At 28.1% G+C, this 12,800-nt stretch overlaps 1 protein-coding gene across 2 annotated transcripts; it reads right to left on the bottom strand.

The window, feature by feature from the left end:
* Nucleotides 1-632: 632 nt before the first annotated feature.
* On the bottom strand, nucleotides 633-11,904 carry LOC112597628 (prostaglandin E2 receptor EP4 subtype-like). 2 transcript variants are annotated; one of them, XM_025343751.1, is made up of 5 exons: nucleotides 11,407-11,823; nucleotides 6,422-6,611; nucleotides 5,406-5,623; nucleotides 3,565-3,849; nucleotides 633-907 (listed from the first exon to the last, which is right to left on the bottom strand). In XM_025343751.1, the coding sequence occupies exons 1-4, from the start codon at nucleotides 11,821-11,823 to the stop codon at nucleotides 3,601-3,603; spliced, it is 1,074 nt and encodes a 357-aa protein (XP_025199536.1). In that variant the 3' UTR covers nucleotides 633-907; nucleotides 3,565-3,600. The 2 variants fall into 2 exon arrangements, with proteins under 2 accessions (XP_025199536.1, XP_025199545.1); XM_025343760.1 differs by lacking the exon at nucleotides 633-907 and having other exon boundaries at nucleotides 3,378-3,849; nucleotides 11,407-11,904.
* Nucleotides 11,905-12,800: the final 896 nt, after the last annotated feature.

The following is a 12,800-nucleotide window of genomic DNA, read 5'->3' as shown; positions in this document are numbered from 1 at the left end:
ATAAATTCAATGTTTTAAGCAAAAATACCGTAAAACCAATAAAAAAATTAATTACTTTAATAGATATATCAAAAAACATACCATGGAATATATTAAGTCATATAGGTTAATAATCAGTTTCAGCGAAGAATTTTTTTTCGTATACAATAATTATACATTATATAATATGAGTATGACATTGAATTAAAATTTAGTACCTACACTATTTTATTAATAAAGCAAAATTCAATAATATTCATAATATACAACAGTAATTGGACCAAAACTTACATAAAATGTAATTGTAAATATAAATGTATTTATATTATTAACAATAAAAACAAATAATGTTAACAACAAAAAGTTAACATTTACTATAAAACACAATGATAGGTCTTTTTAACTGCAACGTTTTCATCAAAAATGAATTCAACTTTCTATATAACTAATAGTGAAATTAATTACTTTAACTAATAGCAGTATCAACAAATATAACATACCTACAATATACTTAGTGATAAAGGTTGATAGACGGTCTCCGCTCGAAATCATTATTTAATTACAATAATATAACATAACATATAAAATATTAACTTCACATAGGTATAATAAAATGTACTGATACATAAAGTAATTAATATAGTTAAATGACATGATAAATTTGATTTTATTTGTTCAATGAAAACCAACAATATAAGCTACGAAAAAAATCTAAACAAATCTAATAACAAAGTTCCAAAGATAGTTCTTTTAAAGAATCGATCAGAAATTTTAGTGGTAGTTTGAAATAACATTCAAAAAATATTCCAAATATCTTTGTGACAGAATTTCTTTACAAAACGAGGAACATCAATGTCGATTTTCCCGTAAACAAAATAATATTTGTTTTTCATGAGCCAGCAAATCCCTGCGCAAACATCTTTTTAAACTGCAAAATTTTAAAAATTGGTTTCATGAGAGGAGATACACATTTTCTGGTATAAGATCATGAAAGTTATTTGGTGAACATTTTTTAAGATGCCTTAAAAATAAATGATATTGAGATGCAGTGCAATACAATCACGCACTTTTCCCTTTTTCGATCCCACTAATTAACTAATTACTACAAGATTGCGCATTAAATAATGAGTGTATATACTATATATTATATCACGTCCATATAGTGAAACTACTCATTTTATGAACTGTATAATATTTAGATTGTAAAATTCATCCAAATCATGAATTTTGACGAAAATACATTAAATGGACATCCATTTCATGAAATAGACAATACCTATATTGTGTAATTTGTGTGATTATTATAAAACAATTATTTTTGTTATTTACCAATAAACTATATAATATTTATTAAATTATAATATATAATTGAGTATAATATTTTATAAACGAAAGTATTACATCAAATTTACCATTTGATATGTTAAAGTAATTAACAACGGAAAAAGATCTCGAACACAAATCTCAAATCAAGAAAATTGAAAAACGTTCAATTCCCTGCAGTATTTGTAAAGTTTAAATGAGATTGCTTTTATCAGGAATTGCTGAAAATTATAAAATTATCTGCCAATTATGCGATTCAAGTAAGAAAATATTAATTCAACGTGAACGTGAGGAAACGGAAGTCAAATTATAGATGCAAAAAAAATAATCAAGATAGATAATAGAATACGGTAAAATGTTCTTTTAGATTTCAATTTAAAATTATTTTTGATTGAAAAATAGTAGACGATTTTGAAATAATTTAATAAATGCATTGTATTCTGGGTACCGAAACTTTAGAACCTATAGATCCAAACACAATTTGTGTAATCACGAAACAAAACATAAAGGATTGCAAAAGCTTGGAACAAAAATATGGTGTACTATTAAGGATAGTTCAGTAGTAAATGTTTGAAGAATCAACAATTCAATAATTTTTCACTAATGACCAAGTTGATAAAATGTTGAATTTTCACTGCCAGAAATTATTAAAATATTAGGAGAGCAACGATTTTGTCTTGTTCGTGTAAAGTTGCCTATCAGTCTGAGTTTATGTTTTAAAATAACACGCTATTTAAATGTAATAATCTATGTCGTAATGAATTGTTGTAAAATAATATAATAAGGATATAATTTCATAATAATTATACCTTAAAGGTAACACAAAGCCATTTATAATATATAATATACAATTATACTGGTATATTATAATATATATATATATATTTCATTATATTTTTATTTTTCATAAAAATAAATTAAATATAATATAATATATCGCATGGTGTATGGAAAATAAATAAAAACATAATATAATATAATTTATTGGTAAATAACAAAAAAAAAATTTATACATATACTACATTATATAAAATGTACAGTTACAATAAGTCATATATTTTATAATTTTCATATATAAGCATTTAATAACTAAATGTTAATTCAAATAAATTCTCCCAATTACAGAATTAGAACTGACAACAATTTACCATCGTTGGCTTGGTTAAAAATTATATTTTTCTTTGAATTTTTGTTCTAAATTATTATAGTATATAAATGACATAATCTATAATCAATATTATTTTTGTTCGTACAAAATTAAAACATATTATGAATTATAACTACAAATTTACTAATATACTACATACCATGACGAGGTTCTTCGAAGAACATCGTACAGTTAGTTCACAATGTCATGGTATGTTACACGTGTATTTAAAAATTATATTTTGTGGCTAGCATAAAAAGAAAGTCCCATTACCTGCAAATAATCATTCATTGAACTTTTATTATTTTTAAACTATCTTGCTCTTGATTTATTTCACGATTATGATCATGAAACATAGTAATAATTATTGTAACATAATCATTAACAAGCAGACTAGAAAGACAATTTTCATAAATACATCGGTGTATTACCACATTTTTTTAACATTTTGGATTGTCTATATCTGTCCATTGGCTAAAATAAACGAATTACCATTTCCATTATGATATTTTTTTTGAATTTTTTTAGTCAATTTCAATACTTAATTCAGTATACACTTTACATTACATTTATCACATATGAAACGATCACTAAAGTATATACGATACAAATTCCGAATGACGCATGTACGAATACCAATATCAAACACCAATATCGCTTATTAAAAAAATATTATCTTCATTAAGAACTATAAATTATTGTCTTACACCAAGTTAAATAAAATTATCACCGAGATAAAATTATAAAAGTAATCAAAATATGGTATAAAAACTAATGCTAACTTGTTTAGTGCAGAGTTAATATATGATGTATTATATATCATTTAGAACAAAAATATAATTTTTCATTAGACTTTATCCTGTAATTGGAAAATAAATTTGTTATTGAACGTATGTTCAATTATTTTACATATATATAAATTCAATATTATACATATTCGTATATATATTTGGCACACAATCACAAGCACATTCACTGGTAATTTTCCAAAAATGAAAAATATTAATATAATATCATCTTAACACATATAATTGTGTGTGTGCGTGTATAATATGTATATATATTACAATTGTATTTTATTATGCATTTATGTCCAAATACACGCTTATACATACTTATAAACAGCAAACTACAGCCATCGTACATCGGAATTAGAGAGGCTGCTCTGATAATACTTTTTCGCTGTTTTCATAGACTTCTAGAGTTCCACTCGTGCTACTAGAATTAACGTTATTATTGATCTTCGAGCTCAAGAAGATGGTCTTTACTAACGTCCAGTGCTGGAGCACATACAGATATGGGTTAAGCGCTAAATGTATAACCAACAGCATTTCTGTGGTAATGATAAACGGCCGAATTTCCGACTCATCCTCGACAAACCTAGATAATGGTATCGATATCTGTCGAAAAGCATACAAACGTATAAATATGAAATGAGTTTTCAATGTTAATTTTAAAAACTACTATTTCAATTTCAATAAATTTAGGTATATCAGTATATTTCTCGAGATAAGATGAGATTTCAACTTTAATAGTAAATTACTTACCATGTAAGTCATCCTAGCTAACATATTATAAATTTCGTTTTGACTCACGAAAATTGAATAATTTTTTGCTTACATAAAAATAAACATTGTAATACACAAATATTAACTTTTATTAATACAGAATATAGATAAATAATTCAGGGGGTCTATAAAAGATGAGTAGAATTTAAAAAAATCATGGAGCGGAAAGTAATCAAGCTATACGAGTCTGGCACATAACATTTTCTAAGGATAGTTCAAAAATTTTTTTTAGCTATTGGTAGATACTTCTTTGTATACCAACACGAGTGATGGGAAAGAATGGTTTTTTTTTCCTATAAATTCCTAACGTGATGACAACACAACTCAACAAAAAGCATTTTTCGTGTATCAAATATGCGTCGTTATAGTCTATGGTGGAGATCACATCAAAAATTTAAAGTGATGTGATATTCAATATACCCGAAAAATATTCCTGCGAACCTGTTGTTTACAATAATTGTTGGTAAACAGTTTATATCGTATGACAATTTTTTTCGAAATAAAATATGATCTTTCAAAATTTACAATACCTTTTCTAAGCATTATGTACATTGTTTAAAATAGTATTGAGCTAGTATTATGTATTATAATTTACACTGTATAACTGTCTTAAAATAAGAGTGCCAACAGACGATATATGTGAGCGAATAGGTTAGGTTAGGCTAGCATGCCGATTGTCATTGTATATGTTTACGTTTGGCGTCGAGAGATCTATAAAGAGTCTACTAATCACAACTGCGCAGCTGGATTAAATGGAGTCCGGGTCTGTCCAATGGCATGTACTGGTTGCACAAGGCACAACATAACGTGCAAATTTGGACATGCGATCTATTCTTGGAAACCACACGCGCATTAACGATAAATTAATATTTTACTATTATGCGCATATGATAATGTCAAATTTCGGGATCATATTGTATAGGTAACTTAAATTGAGTTACTGATGCAAACTAAATGGTTAAAAATCATAACAAATTAAAAAAGCACCGGCAGAATCAAAAGAAATAAATCGTGAGGAACAACAACCACCACCGACAATAACGATAACCGCCACCGATACCATTGTGGCGATGAGTTTTCCTCAGCACTGCCGTGTATTTTTGTATAATAATGGATTTTTCCAAATGTTACCGTCAGTCACTGCGTTACCGACGTGAGAAGTAAGTCCGCGATTATAAATACGGGTACAAAGCACAAACACGGCTGTACTGGTTAGTATACGCACAGTTTTCTAAATCCGTGGTACTCAACCGGTGTGTCACCAAGGAAGTCCAAATGTGTCGCGTGAATTACTAATATTAAATGACACAAAAGTTTTTAAACAATAGACCAATATTCAATATCACTATTAATGTATTGTTTTATAACGTGTTATTTATTACACTAACCATTTGTGGAACCCAACAAATGATAAACGTAACGCACAGCAAAAACATGAGCCAACCGAATGATCTTTCTTCTTTGGTAGCTATGTTGCAAGGCAATGACGATTCTTGGTTGGTGCGTCTTATTGTCACAATATGCTGGTTGTGAGGACTATTTTTCATGCACAGTGCTTTCATAACAGCCAAGTTCGTGTAGACTATTGCAAAGCATAAAAATACACCTATATTAAAATAACAAAAACATTAATTTTTATTATGGGTTGAAGAAATTATAAGGAATCTCTAATTAAACTTTTAAATCTTAGATGTAAATAAAAGAAAATTTTTAGGAATTTTAAACTATTTGATTTGTATATGTTCATGATTTTTTCAAAATTCCTCATTATCATAAAATCTACTACTTGTAAAAAAATATTTTTGAAATTTGATAAAGTTCTTTATACAACATTTTTAACCAATCAAAAATATTTTTTATTAACAGTTATTGAAAAAAATGTTAAAAATCAAAAATGTCTCAAAACTATAAATAGCTCAAAAATCAAAATATTATAAATATTTTATTTTATATAAAAATTCAAATCTAATTTTGTCTAAATGCTTAGCTTAATTTTTACCTGCAATCAATAATAATTTACATTTAAATTATTTATTTTCGTTTGCATTCTATTATGTGGTTTACAACCAATTATATAATTTTAAATAAAACTCATGATTCAAATTAAACATTTTTATGATATTTTTGATAAGACATTAATTTAGAATACACAATAAACTGCAATATATTATTTATAGTAAAATAAAGTATTATATTATACGCTTACTTATAATACGGACATCGAATTCCTTTTAAAATGTATGTATTTCTGGTAGGTAATTATAATTATATTATATTATACGCAAATGAAGGAGTGTATAAATTTTATTTTAAATAATGTCAAACCATGTGTTGTTGTTATATTGTTTATATATTATTAATTAGCTATATTGCCTAAAACCAGGAGATAAGATTACTTACTTACCATGACCTAAATATACATAAACGTGTAACACGTCCAAAGTCTTCTTGGCATTTCGATAACCCACACACGTTGACGATTTCTCGTCCCAGTAACGACCATATCCAAATCCAAAGTATGGTGCACACATTAAACACAATATTTCAAAACAAAGTATAGCCATCATTCCTTTGATTAAATGTAGGCTAATGTACTGAAATCACATACATTTTACAGTTAATATTGATTTCGATTTTTATTATGTGATAAAAATTATAATTGGTAGAAAATGTACAAAATATATAAAATTATTTGATGCCTTCATCAGTCATCCATTAAATTATTAAAGTTGTTTAAGAAACTCTAATTATATTTGTATATCCTATAACCATTAAATTAAACCAATAAAATTAAAATATCGATTTTAATTTTGTCATAAATCAAATATTTGTTTAAAATTTAAATTGATAATAGTTTTGTTTAAAAGTACCCTATTTGTAAAATATTTTCAAAAAAATAATAATAAAGAGGACACTTGATTTCCATAAGCTTTATAGACAAATATGATATGGAACTGTGTTCAGTCATAGTGTACTCTCCAGAGGACAAGTATATATTTCTTATTTGCCCGGTTGCTTCGCCTATTATCTTATTATCTTCATTGGCTGAATTTTTAGTATTAATCTGCGTTATTCCGTTATTATAATAGCGTAAACATGCTATTATTGTACATTTTTGTTTTGTCATTTATCCTAATCTTTATCGCTTTTTAGTATTGTTGATTATTTTTATAAATAATATATGTATTTCTGAATTCAATCTGTGGGTTAGATATTAAAAATTTTTATTCGATCGAACGTTATCGTGCGTTATGTACGTGTACTCTGTAAAGGACATTGTGACGCTCCGGAATAGTGATAACTGTTTTATTTTTTTTTTAAAGTTGTATAAATATAATAAATATGATTCGTCAAGATTGACGTAAATTATTAGACGATGATATTTTAAATTTACTTGAAAATGGTGATGACTCCGACATCGAGGAATTTGCTAACGACGATGATTTGGGAAATAATTATTGTCACGAGGATTTAAAATTACTTGAAGGTAATTTATGTTTTATACTAAATTATGTTACTTTTTACTACATTCTGTAATATTTTATTTCATACAATTTTCAATTTTAATACTCATGGTTTCTTTTTATTGTCAGACTTTTTAACTAATAATGAAGATTTTGATGATATGGGTGAAAATATTTAAGTCGAAATCGACGAAAACGCAGTTGACGAAAATATAGTAGATAATATTCAAAATGTTGTTCCTACTTCCTCCGTGTCATCTAGCGACTATTTCACCAAACAAGATTTGACTGACAAAAAAAAATGTTACTTGGATTCGTGGTGAATACATAACTCTACCTTTTGATATTTTTGAACCACATCTAAATATAACTTTCGACTTATCTTCTCCACTTCAATTGTTTAGTAATTATTTTTCAGACGAATTATTAAAAACCGCTGTTTTTAACACAAATTTATTCGCTGTTCGTAATAATGTACCAAACTTTCCTCCTACTACAGTAGCGGAATTGAAAACGTTTATAGGCATAAATATTTTGATGGGAAATCTTGGTTTACCACGAGTGCGTATGTACTGGGAGCCAAAATTCGCCGTCCCATTAATTTCGGAAAATATGACTTCAAATAGATTTTTTAAATTGAGAAATAATTTACATTTTATAATCGATAAAGACCCGAATACTAATGATAGGTTTTGGAAGGTGAGGCCTTTATATGAAGCTATACGAAAATATTGTGCTAGTTTACAGCTAGAACCAACATTCAGTGTTGATGAACAAATGGTTCCTTTTAAGGGACAATTAAATGTAAAACAATATATTAAAAACAAACCAACCAAATGGGGCGTAAAATTATTTTGTTTATGTGGAATATCTGGAATGATTTATGATTTTATAATTTATCAAGGATCTCCCACGGAAATTAGGCCAGAATATTCTCAATTTGGACAAAGTTCATCTTTAGTAATGCAGTTAATTAAATATAGTAATATATAATAATTAAATTAAGTGTAAAACATCAAATTTATTGTTTAGCTCGTTATAATATAGAATAAAATTAAAATATAAATTAAAGTTTTTTAATTCATTATATGAGAACATCCAAATGACGGAATAAGTTCAATTTAGTATAATATTCAAAAAATGTAATCAATATTGTGTAATTACGCGAAGTGAAGAAATCACGGTTCTATTTCAAAAAATAGACGTAAACGTTGTTCATTACGCGAAACATCAAACGCGACATGGATACGACATGAATATGCATAAATTAACGATTGTAATCAGACCACTCTAATCTTTATAGTATAATATTCAAAAATCAAAAGGCACGATCCATAAATTCAATAGATTTCCGGCTGATATTTAATTAACGTTTATCTACTGTGCATTATTAATAAATTTATATTTTGGTTCAATTATAATTATATTATCTATAGCAGTGGTCGGCAACCGAAGGCCCGCGGGCCGCATCCGGTCCGCACGTCTTTTTAAGTGGCCCGTTTAACGAAATTTAATTTCATATTATACCTATAACTACATGTGTATAACAAAATTTCAAACATATTCAATAAAAATAATTTAACTGCACATTTCATTTAATCAGTCGTGATAAAATATAACATTATGTGTGTAGTATAGTGTACCTATGCTATTTTTCGTTGATATATTAAAGTATATAAATGATCTTAATATAAAACATCAAGGTAAAAATCAATTCATTCCTGATCCGTGGTCTCATATTAAATTGTTTGAAGCTAAGTCAAAACTTTTACAGTCTCATATTGAATTAAATGAACTAACACATTTTCCAATATATATAAGTTATTTAAACCGTCGAAATCCTCGTTTTCGATAATTAAGTTTGATGAAGATATTTCGACACTTCAACATGAATTTAATAAACGCTTTTAAGATTTTAAACAATGTTCACAATATTTAACACTACTCTCAAATACATTTAATATAGATATTAATTAAATTCTTATTGATCTTCAAATAGAAATTATAGTTTTACAATCACAAAATACTCTCATAAATCCATTTAAACTTATTTGTGAATGTGGCCCAAGATTTCAAAAAAGTTACCGTCCACTGATCTATAGTAAAAAAAATAATCAGGAATAGCCAATTTTTTAGAATTTTATACTACTAGAATTATAAATTATTACTATAGAATACTTTTTTGAAATTTTTTATAAATTAAGTATTGTGTTGTCTGATAAAATATTTTCTATAAGCACCTACCTCGATTTTTTTTTGTCCCCAACCAATTCAAGTTATTAAAGTTCTATTGAATCCATTGTCTATTTGCATGTGAAGAGATGAGAATGTGAGATCAAGTGGGTTTAGTGTTTGTGAACTAAGTAAGAAACAGGGTTGAGCAGTATCTTCGATACAAGTATCTAATATTTTTAGAAACAATTGTATTTTGTATCTATTATCTCAATACTCTAAATCCAAGTATCTAGTTTCGCGATACTGACTTTTGATTATCTTGCCCATTCCTGGCTAGAAAATAATAAAATCTAGATTAAAATTATTATTTTTTTTATATAATTAAACCAATAACAATGCACTAATATATTTGTTTGATTAATTTATGGTCAGTAGTAAACGTATTTTATTTATAATTTATTAATATACAATGTATTCGAAATGCGTGGTAGCATAGGTTAGGTTAGGTTAGGTTAATAATGTTTGAGTGATGAGTGACAAGTAGAAGAAACATTAAACATAATATAATAAATTATTCGCATGATCACTATCGTCGGTCGCGACCACTCGTATTATGAGTGATAATATGATAATATTTATTACAAAAAGATATAATCTACTTTAATTTATAAACCCAAAAAACATTATGAAATTAATAAAAACAAAAAACATTAACATTTTTTACTGACATCAAAATGTTAATATTTATTGTAACACACAATAATATTTCCAAATTCAACGCTATTATCAAAAATTAATACAACACTCTGTAATACTAATTGTAAAATAAATTACTTCATTAAAAACTTTAACACGAAATAAACTAAGTGATTAGGCTGATATACCGACTACTGACATAATGTCTCCTTTTAGAATCGATATTCGTATACAATGATATAATATATCATTAAATTTAAATTTAACATGTCTATCTCAATGACCCATATTTTTTTTTTAAATTTGTATGTAAATCAATAAAAATATCAAAATTTTGTCACTTAATAGGTAGTACTCCAGAATAAATTTAATTATATATTTTGTTGAACATTGTAGTAGGCATAGATTCAAATTGGAAGGTAGTTCACCTAATAATCAGTTTGAAAAATAAAATGTATCCAAAAGTATAAAAATCTTTAACTTGCAATAAACTAAATGAACACAGTAGTATGATTCTTCTATTCTAAACAACGATAAACCCAAAATTCTTTTGACGTTTCAATAAGATTTTAAATACGCAAAACGTGTACAACGTTTTATTTCTAAAGTATATTTCAAAGCATTTGTTTTATAGATACGCACGTATCGACTTTGGTAGATGGACATTTTTATTTTTCTTATCACAAGTAACTATAACATTGATTACACGGCTGGTAATCATTGGTCATTTCATCTTTTAATGTACAACTATGAAAAACATTCTACTTTTTTGTTATTTACTCATTTTTTTAACGTGCTCTATAAAGCCTGCAGGCTCACAGCTACGTCGTCTGTCGTATTGTGTTCCTAATGTTCCTGTATACTGTATATTCATACATGTATAGTATGGATTCTAATCGGCCATTGCGATCGCGGTATAATTTACTAAACCGTGATCTACCTCGAATCGGGCGGACCTCGAGTAGTCCGCGACTACTAGCCGCGACAGACGACGCAACTGTTTGCACGGCTCGAGAGTTACGACCGCGTGAAGCAGCGACAACTAGGTACGCACCTTTTTGTAAAAAAACGGTTTGGTAAGCGCCAGCCAGCGTTCGACGGCCATCATGAGAGCCACGCACCCAGAGTTCAGCCCGAAGAACCGCCACAGGACGCTGAACCGGCAGGACCACACGTTCTTCTTGGTGTACGGCAACGAGACGTTCACGAACATGTGGACCACCCGACCGACGAGCAAGACGAGATCGTTGGTGACCAGACACCGCAACATGAACACGTGTTTCTTGTTGCTGGTCGATCGGATCCGGTGCAGTATGAACAGCGCCAGCAGGTTGCCGAAAATTCCGAACGCGGACAGCCCGGTAAAGGCAATCTGCACGCCGACGCTCGTTGAACGGACGGCGGACGGGACCGGAAGCACCGGAGTCGCGAGCGGTGACGACGCGGTCGCGTTCGCCACGACCAGCTCCATCGGATCGCGTTCGCGTTGTGCGTGAGCAATGTAACCGGTGCGCTGTTTGTCCCACTCCCACAATAATCCCTCTCGCACTCAACACGGCACGACGCAACGACAAAATGATGATGTTGTTCTATTGACCATGGCTATTATTATTATACGTGCGTGTATCACGTATTATAATTAATTTTTTTTTTATGAATTCGAAAAAACATTTTTACTTGGTAAGGGCGTTATTGTCGCATTTAATCGTATACCTACTCGCGATGTATCTAGACCTATCTATATGCGAGCAAACAAACAAGCGCTAACTATGATTAAAAGTAAATAAATATACGCGTGAGTTTAATTTTCAAAATTTTAATAGCATCTATTTTAGAAAAGTCAAATCGTATGATTATTTAAAATGTTATGATCCTACCTAAAATAAAATCGTACATTTATAGGTACTCTTGTAGTCTATATAACATATGATCTAGACTATAAATAAATTTAATCTATAAAAATATTTTGTGTTACAAGAAAACTACAAAATTATTTGTAACATTACGTAAATAAGATTAATATTTTGAACTCAAATATTATAGAATCTCACTAATGTAGGTATTACAATTTTAGTTTAATTCATTAATTTATTTAATTTTCATACAGATTCACATTAATAATTTATAAAACTATAACTGTATGCACCCTGAAATATACTGAAAAAGAAGCTACTTAAGAAAAAAAATCATATTTTGATGTAGCCCAAGTGCGTCCTAATACTATTCATTTAAAAAGTTAACTGGCTTACCCCCAAGAATATTTGGTTATTATTATTTATTTAATTATTTTGGCTTACAACCATTTTTAAAATATTGAGTGAGTGTACTAATATTTATAATATTTCTATTTGATTGACTATTCAATGCTATAATTTTCAGATAGGTAATTAATTCTAGAGATTTATTCAGTTTGGTATTTTAAATTCTGAGTGGATTAATGAATGTGTT

Source organism: Melanaphis sacchari, unplaced genomic scaffold, assembly GCF_002803265.2.
Source record: "Melanaphis sacchari strain LSU unplaced genomic scaffold, SCAv2.0 Contig0_pilon_pilon, whole genome shotgun sequence".
Classification (NCBI taxonomy): Eukaryota; Metazoa; Arthropoda; class Insecta; order Hemiptera; family Aphididae; genus Melanaphis; species Melanaphis sacchari.
The sequence above is the reverse complement of the archived record's forward strand: the minus strand, read 5'-3'. Positions and strand labels throughout refer to the sequence as shown.